We start from the raw sequence: 20171 nt of genomic DNA, 5'->3' as shown, positions 1-20171 counted from the left end.
TTCTTTCTTTTCTCTATGCTCAATGTGGTACACACAAGGACACAGGACAGAGGTTGAGTCAACTTTAATCCATTTCAACTGGCTGCAAGTGTGATTTAGTTATTGCCACCACCTGTTAGGTGCCTCAGATAAGTAATAGGTGCTGTTAATTACACAAATTACAGAAGCATCACATGATTTTTCAAACAGTGCCAATACTTTTGTCCACCCCCTTTTTTATGTTTGGTGTGGAATTATATCCAATTAGGTTTTATGACAATTTTCTTTTTGGTTTTCCATTGAAGACAAATTAAATGAAGATAATAATACCAAAGAATTTGTGATTGCAATCAATGAGTATTATCTGACAGAATTGCAGGGGTGCCAATAATTTTTGGCCAACACTGTATATTTATATGTGTGTATACACATCCTTGCAGTGTTAAGAGCAGACCTCCCAGACATAAAATGTCAAAAGTATGTAGTTAAAAAAAAAAAAGAGCCTGTGAGATGTTCCAATAGCAGTGAGATTTACAATAGACACAAGTCACACCTCTGGGACAGTAGACGTCTTTGGTTCATGGGGAGATATTCCGCGTACCACTGGAGTCTGACAATACTTTCCTCCTCTTTATTAGTTCAGTACACTTGACTGAGCCAAATGTGCATATGTATGGGGAAGTTGGTTGAGATAGCTGTCAGCTGACAGATATCATTACTTACTGACTGCAACAGGTTACCTTTAGTATTAAGGCCTTACAGAGTGAATATAGAAAATATGCAGACAGAGCGATTACTCTGTGAAGATCTATGCAGACTGTGGTAGGCAAAACAGGTAAATATGGTCTTAGGGTTGTCCCACAATAACATCACAGGATGGGTAATAAGCGTCTCATCAATATCTGCATCATGCTCATAGATTTTGAGTCAAACAGCCGAGCATGTGGACCACCATTACTAAAGTGAAAAAGGGATCACGGGATTCCTGTTTTTCTTTGCTCAGGTGAGGACATAGTAGTGGACCCATCAGCAATTAGGCACTTAGTTATCATTGTAGACCAACTCCTTAAACCCCTTCCTGCCACAGCCCTTTTTTGGTTTTCATTTTTTACTCCCTGTCTCCAAATAATAGTACCTGGTGGTTAAATTTTGCATACCTTAAGTTTGACCGGGGCATCATAAGGATTAATATCTGCCAGTTATTATACAGCGAGTCCTGGCGACTATGGCAGACACCTTAACATGACATCCACCATAATAATAAAGAGGATATCCAGAAATGGTGTACCAGGGTGTATTATTTTCAACCTCATATATCGGACATATCTGCTGAGTGAAGCTCCAACATCTGATCTCCTCTCTACTAGCTATGAATGCTGTGCTCCAGTCCTCCTCTATAGGTGTGCTGGTACTTTGCAAATCTTGCTTTCTGATCCCAGTCAATCCTCGGCACCTGTAAACTATTTAAGGCTCCTCTGTACCCTGGGAAGTGCCTATGTAAAGGTTTCTAGGTCAATCGTGTCCTGCATTTTTTTTATTTCTGTTTCCTGATAACGTGTGTTGACCTCAACCTGTTTCCTCTCTGATCCAAAGGTACCTTATGTCCTTTCAAGGTGTCTGACTTATTGCTACCTTTCTGCCTGTGATTGAGCTCTGCTTGAATATCTATACAGATTCTGTGCTACCCGCACTGACCTTTGATATTATACCACTATGCCCAACACTGCCTTGCCCTGACCTTAGCCTTTACATCAACTCAGGGCTGCACCATCCATGAGGTGAGGAGAGCATCTCGCCTTAGGTGGCAGTCTGCAGGTTTATAGGCAGGACATCATGCAAGCTTCGCAGTCATTACAGCCAGGAGAAGCAGGAGCTTGTAAAGACGCTTAGTGGCAGTCAACTTTTCATGCCTGGGTGAGGCATTAATAAGCTATTAAGCAGGAATGAGCATTTATCTTATATGCTGGGTACTGTGTCTGGAGTCCTCCCCCCCCCCTTTGTCCCACTACAGTAATCCCCTCTTCTTTTTTTCTTGCTGTTACTTATGCGCACTGAATCTGTGGACAAACTACATTTCACATGATTCATCTGCCTGCTCTCACTCTGGATACACCTCAATTCTCCACTCTCCCCTGTGTGCAAATTCCCTCCCTGCTACAGGGTCTGTTTTGTGTCTCACTTGCATGAAGCCACTCTCCTCCGCATATCTGACCAAACAATAAATCATTTGGTACAAAAAATAGAAAAAATCCAATTGCCACTCACCATATATCAAGAGGTCTTCGGGGTGTGCGATCCACGCTTCGGGACTAATCGAAGCAGTTAAGTAAATTGAAGAAAAAAGGTGCGAATCCACAGCCCGGCTTCTTAAAAATTAGCTTTTAATCCATAAATATTAAAAAGATTTTTCACATAGTGCAAAAAGACAGGAAAAACATACAGTGCAAAAAAGATTTAAAAGACGCAACCAACGCGTTTCGGGACCTTTAGATCCCTTAGTCCTGGCATGGTCTAAGAAAAATGCCTCTTTTCTTAGACCATGCCAGGACTAAGGGATCTAAAGGTCCCGAAACGCGTTGGTTGCGTCTTTTAAATCTTTTTTGCACTGTTTATGTTTTTCCTGTCTTTTTGCACTATGTGAAAAATCTTTTTAATATTTATGGATTAAAAGCTAATTTTTAAGAAGCCGGGCTGTGGATTCGCACCTTTTTTCTTCAATAAATCATTTGCATGAGTAGCTTCAAAGAGCAAGGAGATCACATGCTGCTGTGACATATTGTTTGAAGGCTGAACTGCTCACAGGGAGGAGTAGTGAGCTTGCAAATAAAACGTCACAGCTGTGGTTAATGACCTGATGATAAATCAGATAAACTGTGCTGAATTTAAACAGAATATATATTACGAAGTGTTTTGTATTGATGTATCCTGGTATTTGGTTCATAAAAAAAAACAAAACTGGATAACCCCTTTAAGGATGAGATGGCTGACAAGGATCTTTGAGCCATTCTTGATGACCTGATTTCTCTAGATACATGTCTGTGTTTCTTCAAGAATCTTCCTGAATCACCTAGCTCCATTGTTCCATAAGCCTCTGCTAACTCCCGCACTTCAATTTAATGAATAGCCCAGTGAACTAGGTCTGCTTATGTAATGAGGAATGGCAATATAGGAACAGCTACAATCTGTGCCTCTACTGTGGTTGGAAGGCCCATTATATCAGGAATTGCTTTTTTAAACTAGGCCTCATTATATAAAGTAAGCCCTCGTTCACATTAGCGTTTGGATTCCGTCTTCGGGAGTCCGCATGGGCATGCGATCTCCACAGGGAACATGCGGAGAGGAAAGTACTTCATAATCTACATTCCTCTCTGCATGTTTAGTGCGGAGATTGCGCTCCAAGCATACGGACCCCATTATAGTCTATAGGGCCCGTGTGCTTTAACTGCAGAGCACTTGCAGTTGCGTTGGTATTCCGTTCGGAGGGGTCCTCATGCGGACTCCCCCGGAAGGAATCCAAATACTAATGTGAACAAGGGGTAAGCTGAATATACAGTATGACCCTATTGACAATATAACACTCAGTTACTCCTCAGTTACCACTAAATCAGAAAATCACTTGTTAGGGTTCTGTCTGCCATTCTGTCTGTCACTCTGTATCTGAACATTACAGGTTTGGCTCACCCCTTATATGTGCCAGCTCTGTGGATGTAGTCAGTAACAAAATGGATGACACTCTTCCATCACTTTGGTCTTATGTCTACTCCATTGTGCAGGAGTTTGGTACCTTGCCTATTGTTTGGTACTTTGCCTCCACAAGGTCAAATTTATACCACTGTCAGTGGCGTAACTACCGCCATAGCAGCAGAGGCAGCTGCCACAGGGCCCAGGACATTAGGGGCCCGGTGACAGCCGCTACCTCTGCTATCATTATACTCGGGGGTCTTTTCGGACCCCCAAGTATAATGATCGGCGGACCGGGAGAGGTAAGAAACATAAAAAACACTGTTACTTACCTCTCCACGATCCTGTCAGGCCTCCTTCCTAGTTGACTGACGTCTCTGACATCACATGAACCCGGCCTGCTTCCTGGGTCATGTGACGTCCGACGTCATTGAAGAAAGACGGCAGCGGAGAAGACAGCGTAGGAGCCGGGGGACAGGTAAGAAACAGTAGTTTTTTATGTTTTTCTCCCCCTGGGTCTCCGATTATTATACTCTGGGGTCTGAAAAGTGTGCAGGGGCCACTATTGGGGATAATACTGTGTGCAGGGGCCACTATGGGGGATAATACTGTGTGCAGGGGCCACTATGGGGCATAATAGAACGCGCAGGAATGCGTAAGAAGGGGTTGGTCGAGGTCGTCGGTGTCGGTCGGGGAGGGGGGCCCCATGTTAAAAGTTCGCCACGGGCCCCGCCATTCCTAGTTACGCCACTGTCCACCCCACAGACAAAGGTCAAGTCAATACTTCAAGGCAAACACTCATATCTGAGCATGTTGAGAACATGAGTCGTAAGGAGGGAAGTACTTTGCAGCCTTGCCACTAGACTGTCCCTTGGCCGTAGGCACTGTGCTCCAGTCCTCATCAGCAGGGTGGCCTGGCCCTTTAGGGACCTGTAACTCTGATGTCTTTGTACTACTCGCCTGCCCATGTTTGACCTCTGCTGGACTTTCTATACAGATTCTGGGCTGCCACCGCTGACCTTTGCTTGAATAACTTTATGCACAAACTTTGCCCGTTTCCTATTATCAAGGGGGTCTAGTAACCAGATCACCCCCTAAAAATAGCCCTGGTGAACATTTGTTGTGATGGCATTATGTATTCACATTATCCAAAATCTTACCCCAGATTGGCTGTTACAATGGCGAGTGCTTATGATGGCGCCAGCTTCCTCAATCATCTTCAGAATGGTTCCTCCATGTACATTCCCTGCAATGTTTGCGTCATCTGGACGCATGATCCTGTAAAGAATTTTAAAAAAAAACATCTTAGTAACACAAATCTAGCTAGGCAGAGGCTTCAGCAGTGGCCTAGAGGTGGATCCTGGAGCATCAGTGTTATGTTGGGTCTTAGGTCTTAAGGTTCTATCTATTATTCCCAACCAATCTTTTTGCACATCTCCATTTGCATCTTTCAATTCATTGAATAAAGGATAATTTCCAAACTGGAGTGAGTTCACCTCCCAGACCCCACCAGTCAGTAATGAGATAGAAGATGTCTTGTACCCCAGTCTGATTGAAGCAGTGGTTGGGCAAACGCACTGCTGCTTCTTTCTGTTTATGGGACAATTGGAGATATTATGAGGTTGCGTGCACTTTGATTATTGCCGGCAGGCCCATGGAAATGAAAGGAGCTGCAGGGAGTCTCCTCGACCTTTGCTGAAACACAGCTGGCGTCCAACATGAATAGTGTTCCTGAGCCTGCACCATATTTCCCCTTCTGACTTCTGCCACACATGTGATGGACTTAGGTAAGGGATTAGAGTTAGTACCTCACCATTTTCAAGATTGTCACCTGATAATGAATATTCCAATATATGGCGGAAAACTCATATAGACCCCATGATTTCTCACAAATGTGAGTTTCCTACAATTGTATCCAGTATAGACAATCCTTTGTGAAATAAGCTGATACAACAATCTGTCACCTATGAATGGTCTTCGTTCTGTATAACAATGTTCTTCTTTACTGACACCAACCATTGATCTTTTCATTTTACGATTAACCATCAGGGTAAGTTCACACAGGTTTTTTTTGGACCAGAACCTGAGTCGTGGGACCTTTCACATTCTCAGGGTACATGTGGTGTAATACACCACTAAAAAGCTGACAGTGCGCTGAATTCAGCGCACTATCGGCTTTCCAGTTCTGTGCCCCCGCTGAAGAGCTATTGGTACCATTACCGCATCTTTTCAGTGTCAGAAGGGCGTTTCTGACAATCTGTCAGGAACGCCCCTCCTCACAGTAGCGTCTATTGCGCTGTACTGGCAGAGGGGGCATTCCTTACACCATGACGCTGAGTGATACAGAACGCCCCCCCCCCCCCAGTACTCGTCTATTCCTCACAGCTCAGTGTCATCGCTGAGCAGTAAGGATCGCCCCCTCTTACAGCACAGCCCAATAGATGCTGAAGAGCTACAGTACCGGCACCGATAGCTCTTCAGCGGGGGCACAGAACAGGAAAGCCGATAGTGCTCTGAATTCAGCTCACTGTCAGCTTTCTAGCGGTGTATTACACCACATGTGCCCGAGGACGTGAAAGGTCCTCTTTAAGGAGAATAGGGGATGGAGTTCCTGAATGCTAGCGTGAACCAACCCTACTTAAAAGGACTTGAGCTACTAAAAGGGAGTAGTTACAACTTAAGTCTCCAGCTAACTACCTCCTCTTCCTAGGTAGGAGAAAAAATTCTGCACTGGAATCAGTGAAGTGGCATCTATTGAAGGAGATGAAATTGATGGAGGTCATGAAAGGTTTTCATTAAAGAGGGTAAACCACAAAAGAGAAATATTCCCTATCAAAAGGATAGGAAAATGTGTTTGATCGGTGAGGATCTGATCTCTGGGACCCATATTGGCCATGAAAATTGTAACTGACTTCATTCATCTCTATAAGCCATGTATAGCATTTTGGAAACGTGTACCTGCACATATAGTTCATATTAATTAGCTGTGTTTGTAGCATTGTGCATTTGGCTGACTGATTTTAATTGGGCCTCAATATGGTTGAACAACACTCTCCCCTTATTTCATTTGGAGGCCCATGTCCAGAGAGAGGAGACTGTTTATAGTCTTTGAAGGCTACAGCCCAGAGAGGTGAGTCTTTTTAGTTCAGGGTCCCATTGTCAGGATACGGAGTCGCCGCGGTCTCCTTGCTGCGTGGCGACTCCCCGGGAGACGTATTAAGAGTTCTATTGGTTGTGCTTAGGTGATTAAGGGTTAAATTTTGGTTTTGGTCTTTGGTTTTGCATTGCATTTTACACTGTGCTTTCTGCTTAGGTGTCACCTGCGTTACTCCAGCCCCTAGCACTTTCAGGGCCTCCTCTTCCCTGACCCTAGCCGCCTGGACAGTAGCGTAGGAGTCGTGGCAGGCGCACTTCAATTAGGAAGTGCATTGGTCTGCCTCATCTCAGATCTACAGTATAGTTCTAGCTGCAGGGCCTACGACCCCTTTTGTCATTAGTTGCACAGTGTTGCTTTCCCAGCTGTGTCACTCTGCACTGCCTGACCCTGACTCCAATCCTTAAACCCATGTAAAGAGGTCACCTTGTCGCTGGCAGATGGGCTTATACAATATGATCAAAATGTTAACCAAGAACCTCAATTTGATGTATTTATATATGCACTAGATACAGCAGTAATGCGCTTTGCACCAGTCGTGTTGTTATGATCATATGATCAACCCATTCTATTCTAATAGGGGGACTCAAGCTTCTTGTGACAGACGGGAGTTCCAACATATGTAATTCCCACTGATCGGACCCTTATCCCCTATCCTGTGTATAGAGTTTATGTTTTCTACAACCCTTTGAACAAGTCATATAAAACCCTTTAAAAGAGGGAGTGTCCATTATTAACAACCTCTATCAATCAACTATAGTGAGAAGTGGCTACAAAGACTATCTCTTGCTTTGATTGCCTAGCAATAGTGTAATGCTTCATGTCTCCTGTGGTGGCGCTGCAGTGGAATATATAACACTTGCTTCCAGGGTTCCCAGCAGATTCTGGCTAATTTTTGGGCGTCCAAAGAGTGGGAACATATATAATCAGCTTATTTTAGGGGCCCTTCTGATAAAACAGGATTATAAGAAGCAATAATTGTAAAAGGACTACTGCTCCTTGCAACCCCTAACCAATATGCAACTACCGCACAGCAAAGCTGCCACATATAAAAGTAAGATCACTAAGACAAGAAACCACACAAAGATCTGCACACTACCTTGTAAGGACATCTTCCATCTAGACAGGAAGCTAGAGCGGTGGTGAGGCAGCATGCAGGCAGCCAGGGCAGGGGATGAATGATGTCCCCTGCTCATTGTGAATATGCATGGGTGTGTGATGTCAGGGCGTCGTCACAGACTCCAGATCACCACATGTGCAAGGATATGAATGGTGCTGGGTGCAACACGCCAACCAAGACTACACTGCGGCCAATCACGTTGCCTCCAGTGTTGCCATGGCAACTCAATAGCTAAATTATTATCAGAGCTGCAGATGTAGACCGCTTCCTGTATTTTATTCTTTGTGCAACAAGTATAAGAACAGGAATAGGATTAATATGAGTTTGTCACGTTGTATCATGTCTCACCTTTCCCACAATTATTCCATATTATTATAAGAAAATGTGGCATTTATTTATATACAATACACTGTATCCTTCATAAGACTATAAGATAACCTTAAAGGGGTCATCCAGCATCAGTAAGAAAAAGGAGTCAACTATTTTATAATGGGCGTCTTTTACAAAGAATATCTGCGGCACACAGTATCTCCGGCAATGCCCTTGAAATTCATGGGCAGTGCAAGTTATCCCAGCGGATGTACCCCACCGATCAGTCAATTAAACCCTATGCTTTAGATAGGGGTAACTTACTGGCTGGAGCACCCCTTTAAACCTGCAAGGGAATATGGACTTCTCCAAAAGGATTCCCCAGGTCTCCACCCCAGAAAGTTTCTCCATTAACAATGAATGACATGTAGGCAGTAAGGCATTCCCAATTTGTGACAAGCAGGGGTTAAGGCTGGCGCAGTTCAGTTATAAGCTGAGCTTTGGCAGAGGTCAGGGCAGGTAGGAAAAATTACCATAAACAGCAGTAAAACCTTAAAAGGCAAACAAGAACCAAAATAGCTTTAGGCTAAGCCCCCACGTAGCTTGCAGTAGCCAAAAAGCGCTGCGGGAAAAACGCAATGGAAATGCATCATGGTTTTTCCCACAGCGCTTTTCACAGAAAGTCCACAGAGTTTTCCTCGGCGGACTTTCTGATTCAATTATACCTATACGGAAAACACCAGCGTTTCCATAGGTATGGACACGCTTCAATTTACAAAAACACGAGATCACAGCATTTGCACTGCAGATATTTTTCTGCAATGTGTGGATTGAATTAGACAGAATCCCATCCAATTTGCCAAATCGTGACTTACACTACTTGGGTCCACGGCCTTATAGTTTTGGCACAGAGTACTGTGCTCGAAGGGGTGGTCTAGCTAATAACTTTTCTCAGAAGTCTCAGAAAGGCATAAAAAGTAAAAGAAGTCATACTTACCTCACTGATTCACCACTGCTCCCATTCTGATGATCCCCAAGTCCTCACTGCTTCTTGTCTCAACCACTGGTTGGCTAAAATGGCATTTCTGGTATTTCTCTATATTTTGAGGACCATAAAGTAGAGACCAGTGGGAACGTTGTAACCAAAGGAAAGGGAGCAGCGGGGAATGAGTGGATATAGGACTTCTTTAAAACTGAGGAGAAGAGGAGGACTAACCTGCTTCTGAAACTAGCCCTATGGATGGAGTCATGTACTGTAAAATCCTGAGTGATAACCTAATTTCTTCCGCCAGGACATTAAAAATGGGTCATGGCTGGGTCTTCCAGTACGACAATGACCCAAAACATACGGCCAAGGCAAGAAAAGAGTGGCTCAAAAAGAAGCACATTAAGGACATGGAGTGTCCTAGTCAGTCTCCAGACCTTAATCCCATAGAAAACTTATGGAGGGAGCTGAAGATCTGAGTTGCCAAGTGACAGCTTCAAAATCTTAATGATTTAGAGATGATCTGCAACGAGGAGTGGAACCAAATTCCTCCTGACATGTGCGCAAACCTCATCATCACCTACTGCTGTGCGCGCCAACAAGGGTTTTACCACCAAGTATTAAGTCTTGTTTGCCAGAGGGATCAAATACTTATTTCTTTATGCAAAATGCAAACAAATGTATACAATTTATACCGTGTGATTTTTTGGATGTTATTTTTGATAGTTTCTCACTGTTAAAATTAACCTACCCTTAAAATTATAGACTGTTCATGTCTTTGTCAGTGGGCGAACTTACAAAATCAGCAAGGGATAAAATTATTATTTCCTTTACTGTGTATTCTAGGATCATCCAATAGATCTCAATGTCTTTTCTATCACTACATCCTCTATCACTTCACTCCTATTACTTTTGGTAAGTGCTGACTACAAGAAAACATTACAGTCATTGAGGAACAAACAAAATGTAACAATAATGAATCCTTGTCAACTATTGGTCCAAGTTTGCATGTTATGTTTATACCACGACAAAAAAATGCAATATGTGAATACACCCCCTACATGACATAAATTTTCTTTCAGCTTACTGAACACAAGGTGCTACTATATATTCCTAATCACTCACTTGGGCCACAATAAATCCTTAATCCTGTTACACAACTGACATGAAAGTATGTGACACTTATCTTCTGACCTTAGACAGACCGTAAAGCAATATGACCTGGACGCTTTGGTCTCCTCCAGTGACTGTGCTCAGAAGTTGCTGCTTAGCTCAGTACTGCTGGAACTGGGAATCGGGAATATATACGGTCTCTGTTACTGGGGTGATGTGCTGGCTGGTAGAGCCCACCATGTCACATCCCCACTGACCAGATTTCCATAAAGTGGAAGGTTTTGGGGGCCCGCCAGGACAAATGTGGACCCAAACGAGACTCCCCTTTTAGATTTGGTATAGTTAAAGACCATGGTTTTAGATTCAGAGGTCAATGTTCTTGTGTTGGTTTCTTCTTTTTTCACAGTTGTAGAGTGGCATAACTAGGAATGACGGGGCCTCATGGCGAACTTCTGACGGGGCCCCCCCTTCCTGACCGACACCTTGACCGACCGACCCCCCACTGCATTCCTGCACACTCTATTTTGCCGCATAGTGGTCCCTGCACACAGTATTATGCCCCATAGTGGCCCCAGTATACAGTATTATGTCCCAAAGTGGCCCATGCACACAGTATTATGCCCCATAGTGGCCCCTGCATACAGTATTATGCCCAATAGTTGCGCCTTCACATACTATTATGCCCCATTGCGGCCCCTGCACATAGTATTATGCCCCATAATGAACACCCCAGAGTGTAATAACCCGAGACCGAGGGGGGATATAAACATAAAAAACATTGTCACCTACCTATCTCCAGCTCCGCTGCAGTCCTCGGTGGTGTTGGCCATCCTTAATGACGTCACATGGCCCGGTCTGCAGATCCCGGTCAAGTGACGTCAGGGACGTCACACAACTAGGATTTTTTTCCCCTTACTTCTCCTGGGCTTCCGATCATTATACTCGGAGGGTCTGAAAAGACCTCAGAGTATAATAATAGTGCTTGTGGGGTCCGCGGTGTCACTTACCGGCCCCTGCTAGGATCGGTAAGTAAATAGGGCCCGTTACTCCAGCCGGTAACGGCCTATTAAGAAAAAAGAACTCAGCGGTAGCGGCTGTCACCGGGCCCCTAATGTTCCGAGCCCTGTGGCAGCCGCTACACCTGCTACCCCGGTGGTTACGCCACTGCAGTTGTCAATTTGGCAATATTTCCATGCCCCAGTTGTGCCGATACTTAGGTCTACATGGCCGCTACCTCACAGTGGTTTGGCGTTCTGGTATATTACTAAGTTGGTTATCTTCACCTACACTATGAATTTATTGAGAAGAAATGTGTTTAGAAAAGGGAGTTTATCACCTTCCCCAAGCATATTCAATAACACTGCATTACAGGGCACATTACACTGACAAATAATATAACTTTGTTAAGTCTGTCCCTTTTGTGGATTTGGAAAAAAAACACTTATGAAAATGAGTCAGTTAGTGCACTGGGGGTGGGCCTTTCACCCAGGAAGCACTGCTGGTGTGCTCAAGTAGGATGGGGATGATCCACTAAGTGTATTGGGCGGAGCAGGCAGGAGATAGTACGGGTCTTAGTGACAAGAGCAATGCTCCAGAGAGCTGCGATAGGAAGGTAAGTACATCCTGAGTATGATGTGGCCAGTTTATTGGTGGAAAAACCACCTGCCAGGTTCCCTTTAATGTTGTTAGCAAAGTACAAATACATTCAAGTCCCATGAAATACTGTTTGTATATGTCATCTAAATAATCATAGGACTCAACTTAAACTATGTGGCAAAATGAATCCTCAAGTACGTGCACACACGTAAGGTAAGAACACACAAAGAGGCTGCTGCCCGCGGCTGGGACACTGACAAAATGTAGCTAGTGAGGTTTTCAAATAGCTTCTTACATGGCTGCACAATTTTGCTGGTACTAGTACAGTTCTACCCACTAAACCACATGGCTACTAACATGATTGCTAATGGATGTCTTATAGGTATAACTGCACTATTACTACTATTATGCAGGCACTAGAGATGAGCGAATACTATTCGAAACAGCAGTTTCGAATAGCACGCTCCCATAGGAATGAATGGGAGCGGCCTGCTCCGTCCATTACCTCCTATAGGAGTGTGCTATTCGAAACTACCGTTTCAAATAGAATTCGTTCATCTCTAGCAGGCACTTTTTTGAAAACCCCACAAACTGCTTGTTTGGCCACAAGTGGCATCCACTCTGTGAGTGCTTACCTGTACAAAGTGTTGATAGTATGTGCATTACTTTTCCACTAATACGTAGTATCTATGCGTGCCTATACACTTAACCGCGTACACATTACACTTGGCACCTTTGTGTTCAAATATGGGTACATAAAAGGGTTTCTAGGATTGTAATACTGATCACTCATCCTTAAAGGGGTTGTCTGGGATAATTGTTAACCCCTACACTATACTAAACACCCTCCCCCTCCTACTTTCTACATAACATAATGAATCAAAAATATATAGTTAGTTACTCATATTTTCTGATTATTTGGTGATGATCCGTTTCCCCATTTACAGAAATGGATCGTCACTACTATTCCTCCCCCCCATCCACTCCATTACTGTATACTTACCCTCCACATCTCTTCCTGGAGGACGGCTCCTCCTTCTTTACTGATTCTGCAGGAGTGCCCTCCTCTCCAAGCGCTGCTCTGGGCACTGCTGCCTATAAACCAACTCTACTGTGCAGCTTCCTCATGCGCAGTAGAGGTGTATCATCGCTGCAAACAGAGCGATGAAGAAGAGCGAGCACAGACAGAATCAGTAAAGAAGGAGGAGCCGTCTCACAGGAAGGCAAGTATAGTGTTATACTATATAATGGGGTCAGGGGTTGGGCTGAGTTCGTAGTGTAGGGTGGGATAGCTAGGGAGACAGGGAGGGGGTGTATGGGAGGGAGGGAGGGAGAGAGAGAGAGGAGGGGGGAAGGAGGTGAGAGGAGTTAGTGAGGAAGTTACATAGTAGGAAGCTGAACCACAAAATGCAGTAAACAAATGCAGGAGATGCCAGGAGCTCCCAGAGAAACCCAGAAATCACTTAAAACACTGCTAAAGGTATATGGGTGCATTTATTAACCACTAATAGCCCTAACAGACCTTTTAAAAATAAAATAAAAATTGCCCGAAAAAACCCTTTAAAATAAGCCATTAATATCACAATGTGGACAACAGACCCCACTGATAAGCTGTTTGATGAAGGGATTGCAGTGTTTGGATGAGCGCTATTGCTCCTTCACTAAATTCCACGCACAGTGCTATACATTGCCAAGCAGCTATGTTTTGTAGTGCATCTCAGCCCCATTCACTTGCCATGTAATGAATGAATGAGACATCACCGCCATGTGAAGTGGAAGCAACTCAAGTGCCTCCGGCGCTTTGAAAAACTGATCGGTGGTGGTTCAGGGTACTGCAGACAGTGGACAGGTAAGAGACACTGCACAGCTCTTTCCATTCACTTCTATGTGAACAAGTGCGGCTTCTAAGAATTCCTATTGCAGTGAACGGAGAATGTGGATGCCTCCTCTATTGCACATGCTCTGGGATTTTATTGTTTTGGGAGATGAAGCACAGAGGCGGCTGTCAGAAGGTAAAAGGTCTGAATATTTTGATTAGGGGATTGATGATAACACAGGGAGATAACAGTAAGATGGGGATGCCTATGGAATATTCCTAATGGGTATAGAAAATTATTAGGGGCAGCATGGTGGCTCAGTGGTTAGCACTACAGCCTTGCAGCGCTGGAGTCCTGGGTTTGAATCCTGCCAAGGACAACATCTGCAAGGAGTTTGTATGTTTTCCCCGTGTTTGCGTGCATTTCCTTCCATACTCCAAAGACATACTGGTAGGGAAAAATGTAAATTGTGAGCATTTAAAAAAGACATAACAGAACTAATACATGGTGAACTAAGCCAGAACATGATCGGTAGTGTAAACGAAAACTAGACAATATAAAGATGGGATAGATTTATCACCTGGCATCAGCCACTGTAATAAATCAGGTTCACTTTAATACTAAGCTTACGTTGTCTAACAATTAGGCAATATTACATGGTAGATGTCTGACTGTCGGGAACACAACACAGATCTTGCACCACAACAGGAAGGATGGAGAGCAATAATGTGCATTTCCAGCAAACAACACAGGAAAGAGCAAGATGCAAAATATAAATTGACACATTTCCGGATAACCTACATCTAATATACATCCAGAGCCGCCTAAGGAATCAGCAACAGCCCCAGGAAACATAAAAGTAAAGTGAAACTGAGAATACTAACAATAGCTGACAATGGGCAGTGTCGTGAAGGTATAAAGATGCTGGGCATGTCCTCTGAACGAATTCCCCAAGGTCGTACAATAGAAATTCATTGCATGCAGACAAGTAATGTAACTGTAATGGTTATTAAGATACTAAGATCTCTGTTTACTGTCAGTGAATAGAAACATGCTTATTTACATCTTTAAGACTAATAATAAAAGTTTGCTAGTCTAGCCACTCTACTAGGTTTGCAACTTCCAGGGCATGCTGAGAGTTGTAGTTTCAGTACAGATGAATATACACAGGGTGAATACAACTACCGTTCTAGGTATTTTTAGACACACACACACACACACACACACATAATAACCACTTTCAGAACTATACCTTTTCACTTTACAATGAATATAATGTAAATTAATTTCCACCTTGGAAATGCTCAGAAGTCCCAAGACCCGCAACATACTGGATGCTCTTGTATTCTCAGGCAACTGGGCAACTTAAACCCTGGTGACCACAATATACTCAGAAGCCCATAAGCAAACAGCATATTTGTCCAAACACAAAGCTACATGTCCTTTTGTTCAGCATTTCTCACACAGGGATCAGTAACTGTGCAGGAGGAATTTCATTGAAGAGGTTTTACCTGGAGTGGAACAGAAGTCCTTCCAAAATGCGTCTAATACCTGGGAGCCTCATCCCCAAAAGTAAGGTGGATCCTTAGGAACGTCAAGTAGTCAGGGAGATTAAGAGAATCCTATGAGCTGAATGACATGAAACACGTTTGGTAACCCAGAAATATCACCTTTGCACTAATTCAGACAGGATATTAGGGACATGAGGTGAGTAATATTTAACTTGCTGTAACATTGCATAATATTCTACACTACAACGTATATGGAGTGAAAGCAACCTATGGTCATCTCAGCCTAAACGACAATGTATGGGGAATCTAAGAAACCTATAGTCATCTCAGCCTAAACGACAATGTATGGGGAATCTAAGAAACCTATAGTCATCTCAGCCTAAACAACAATGTATCGGGGATCTAAGAAACCTATAGTCATCTCAGGCTAAACAACAATGTATGGGGAATCTAAGAAACCTACAGTCATCTCAGCCTAAACGACAATGTATAGGGGATCTAAAAACCTATGTTCATCTCAGTCTAAAGTACAATGTATGGGGAATTTAATCAACCTATGGTCATCTCAGCCTAAACGACAATGTATGGGGGATCTAAGAAACCTAAAGTAATCTCAGCCTAAACGACAATGTATGGGGGATCTAAGAAAGCTATGGTCATCTCAGTCTAAACGACAATGTATGGGGATCTAAGAAACCTATTGTCATCTCAGCCTAAAGTACAATGTATGGGCAATCTAAGCAACCTATGGTCATCTCAGTCTAAATGACAATGTACCGTATATACTCGAGTATAAGTCGACCCGAATATAAGCCAACCCCCCTAATTTTACCACAAAAAAACAGGAAACTTATTGGCTCGAGTATAAGCCGAGGGGGGGGGGGGGGGAATGCATGACATTCTGTTTGTGCTCATGTTTATCCCAGCCGGCTTCAGGCCTATATGGTAATATCCCAGATGTCACGTGGTCTGGGTTATTACCATATAGGCCCAAAGCCTGTGGTAGTAGTAATAGCCTGTTACTGCTAGCTAGGTTTTGGGCCTGTATGGCAACAGGCTGCTACTGCTACCATAATGCTTTGGGCCTGTATGATAATGCTCCAGACATCTGGGGTTGGGACTGGAGCTGAGGCCTGCTGCAGCGAGTCAGTACGGTCGAGTCAATTACCGTGTTGGACTCAAGTGGCAATTTCACTGGTCCGCAGTAAAAGACATCTGTGGGAGGTCGCTGGAACATGGTGCTTTACCATGGTGCTTTACATTTGGGGGTTACATACAGTACACAAAATATACAGGTAGATATAATACTAACAATGACCGACTAGCACAGTGGGGTAGGGGGCCCTGCTCGCAAAGACTAACAATCTATGAGAGAAGGGGGTAGAGACAGAAGGAGAGGGGGAGACTGTACAGATGGTGGTGTGGTGATAGTGTTATTGGAGGTTGTAGGCCTTCCTGAATAGGTGAGTCTTCAGGGCCTTCTTGAAGCCTGTGATTGTGGGGGTCAGTCTTATGTGTCTTGGTGGGGAGTTCTAGAGTATGGGGGATGCACAGGAGACGGTTGTGTGAGGAGCGGATGAGAGCAGAATGGGGTAGGAGGTCATTGGAGGATCTGAGGTTACATGTGGGAAGGTAGCGGGAGATTAGGTCAGAGATACAGTATATGGAGGGGCCAGGTTGTGGATGGCTTTGTATGTTAGCGTTAGTAGCTTGAATTCAATTCGCTGGGCTATAGGTAGCCAGTGGAGGGACTGGCAGAGGGGAGCAGCTGATGAAGATCGAGGGGTGAGGTGAATTAAGCGAGCAGCACAGTTTAAGGTGGACTGGAGGGGGGCGAGGGTGTTTGCTGGGAGTCCATGGAGAAGGGTGTTGCAGTAGTCTAAGCGGGAGATTATGAGGGCCTGGACGAGAATCTTAGTAGTTTCAGGGGTGAGGAAGGAGCGGATTCGGTGGATGTTTTTGAGTTGGAGGCGGCAGGAAGTATTGAGGGTTTGAATGTGTGACTTGAAGGATAGGTCGGAGTCCAGGGTTACCCCAAGGTATCGGGCCTGTGAGACAGGGGTAATTGTGGTTCCATTGACTTTGATAGATGGGTCAGGTGGAGGGGCCATACGGGGTGGGGTAAAGATAATGAACTCTGTTTTCTCCATGTTGAGTGTGAGAAAGCGGGAGGAGAGAAAGGAGGCTACAGCTGCTAAACAGTCTGGAACTCTGGTCAGCAGGGAGGTAATATCTGGTCCAGAGAGGTATATTTGGGTGTCATCAGCATAGCAGTGGTACTGAAAGCCATGAGATTCTATGAGTTGGCCCAGGCCAAGGGTGTAGATGGAGAACAGGAGGGGTCCTAGGACGAAGCCTTGGGGGACACCTATAGAGAGGGTGAGGCGAGGAGGTGGTGTGCGAGTCGGAGACGCTAAATGTGCGGTCGGTGAGGTATGAGGGGATCCAGGAAAGGTCCAAGTCTGAGATACCAAGGGATGAGAGAATTTCTAACAGGAGGGAGTGGTCAACTGTGTCAAAGGCAGAGGAGAGGTCAAGGAGGAGGAGGACAGAGTAATGGCGCTTGGCTTTGGCAGTTAGAAGGTCATTGGTGACTTTTGTTAGGGCAGTTTGTGACCTCTCTTATTCTTCCAAGGAAATGTACAAGTAAATTAATAAGTGGGCAAGCCCATTGCCCTTGCCAATAGGGAATCTTAGATAATGTTAAAATAACAGGCATTTAGGAGAAACATGGAGAAGTGGGATGCAACCCAGTTCCCACCTTCAGAAAAGCAAACCATCCAACAGGACAATGTTTGATTTTGAGTGCTGTCCTGATGACCCAGGTGCCTGATGTCATGTCCTGATTTCAACAGTATCAGATATAGTTATATACCACAGTTGAGCAGAAATCCATCAGCTCCCTGCACCACCATTTGTCCCATAGCTATTGCGACAAACTTCAGTCATTATACGTGTTGTACTGGGCCATAGACCCACACACAATAGGAGACCTACAGACTACTGAGGTGGACACCATACTGTGTGGGGGCACTACGCGAGCATAAGACTGTAAGAGGCCATAATGCAGGCATCATCACTGTGTGGGAACACCTATTGTGTTCTATATAGAGAAGGTATGATGATAGTGTCTGGAGCACTAATGGGGCATCGTTTCTATACGTTGCACAATAAATGACACCATTACTCAATGGAAGCACAAAGGATAGGATGAAGGATACTGGGCAGAGTTAGTGGTGTGAATTAACTTCCCACACACTGTCCAATCTGTTCTGATAATGTCACGGTATATGAGGACAGGCTACCAGAATTGCTGGATTATGGGAATATTTTCTTTTTCTCTCCAGCAATTTATATGAACAGATCTTTATGCACATAGGAACGGGCTTTGAAATTACATCATCTTATCTTATGTTTAGCTCTTGAATAGACTCAGCTCATTAAATGCTCCATAGGGACTCTAGTAAAGGATCTACTTTGCTGCTCCCTTGACAGTAACTAATACGCGGATATGTATTATATTGATTATAAGTGCCACAAGGGTTCAGAGCGACATCTCCCTGTAGTCATAGAGGCAATGGAAGGCTTACCGCACTCATTGCAATTATTATACTATCTACCAGGCGCGGCATATGGAAGACTCGGGCTGCATTGTATGACATTAGCCCAGATTTATTACACTACATCTTTAGAAGAGTGGCACTCTACAGGTAGAAAGAGGTACTGCAAGTAAAATAATAAGGTCAATTACCGTATTTTTCGGACTATAAGACGCACTTTTTTTTCCCCCAAATTTGGGAGGAAAAGAAGGGTGCGTCTTATAGGCCGAATGTGGCGCCTGGCACCCGCTCTAATAGAGAGGCGGAAGCCGGCAAGTGATAGACGCCATTACAGGTGCCGGGGCCTGAGACATCGCTGCTCTGCCCTGCATGAAGCCAGCAGCGGGAGGAGTGATGCTATTCCGCTCCTCCGTCCCCCCGCCGCTGGCTTCATGCAGGGCAGGGCAGCGATGTCTCAGGCCCCGGCGTCTATCCCTCCCCGGCATCCGCCTCTCTAGTACAGCGGATGCCGGGTCAGTATCAGCGGCCCCTTCTCCCCCGGGGCCGGTCCCCACCGGCCCCGCACCTGTAAAGTTGCAGGCCGGCTCCTGCGTGGCGATATTGCAGGAGCCGACCTGTTCGGGTGACAGCCGGGAGCTTAATGAGGCTCCCAGGCCTGTCACTGCTGTATTAGTATTGCGGCTGGTCTCTATGACCAGCCGTAATACTAATAGACAGAATGTCCCATAGACGACAATACAGTTGTATTGCCGTCTATGGGACTTGCGATCAAGTGACCACAGGCTCAAGCCCCGGGGGGGGGGGGGGGGGGGGGGGGGGGGGGGGGGGGAATAAAATAGTAAAAAGAATAAAAAAAAAAGCTTTAAAAATATATAATAAAAATATGAAATAAATAAAAGTTCTAAATCACCTCCTGTCCCTAGAATATATATATAAAAGTAGAAAATCATATCATAAACCACCGTTTTTTTTTTTTTTCACTAAAAGGTGATCTAAGCAATAGATATTCCCCAAAATGGTATAACTAAAAAGTACTTCTGGCCCCGCAAAAAAAAAAAACACTCTATGCATACCCGTACAGCTGCAGGGTCACCTGTCAATGTGGCCTTGCAGCTGTTGCAAAACTACAACTCCCATATATTAAATATTTTACCAGTTTTTGCTTCAAAAAATTTTTTCCCTATTTTCCTCCTCTAAAACCTAAGGTGCGTCTTATAGTCCAGTGCGTCTTATAGTTCGAAAAATACGGTATGTATGGACAACTATGAAACCACGTTAAAAGATTATATACACACAAATCACCAAATACAGTGCTCAAAAAAATAAATGGATCACTCAAATAACAC

The 20171-nt window shown here is 44.3% G+C and overlaps 1 protein-coding gene across 2 annotated transcripts in view; it reads right to left on the bottom strand.

Moving 5' to 3' along the window:
• ACOT7 (acyl-CoA thioesterase 7) overlaps nt 1-20171 on the bottom strand; it is a 167383-nt gene that overhangs the window by 138370 nt on the left and 8842 nt on the right. Inside the window, exons 2-3 of one of the 2 annotated variants that reach the window (XM_075279981.1) lie at nt 15266-15383; nt 4821-4938 (exon numbers count right to left, since the gene is read on the bottom strand). In XM_075279981.1, the coding sequence (XP_075136082.1) occupies nt 4821-4938; nt 15266-15318 (171 nt within the window). In that variant the 5' untranslated portion in view covers nt 15319-15383. The remainder of the gene's footprint in view (nt 1-4820; nt 4939-15265; nt 15384-20171) is intronic. The other variant, XM_075279980.1, reaches the window with a different exon arrangement.

This window comes from Leptodactylus fuscus, chromosome 6, assembly GCF_031893055.1.
Source record: "Leptodactylus fuscus isolate aLepFus1 chromosome 6, aLepFus1.hap2, whole genome shotgun sequence".
In the NCBI taxonomy this organism is placed as follows: domain Eukaryota; kingdom Metazoa; phylum Chordata; class Amphibia; order Anura; family Leptodactylidae; genus Leptodactylus; species Leptodactylus fuscus.
Note: the sequence above shows the minus strand (reverse complement) of the source record. Positions and strands in the feature narration are given on the sequence as shown.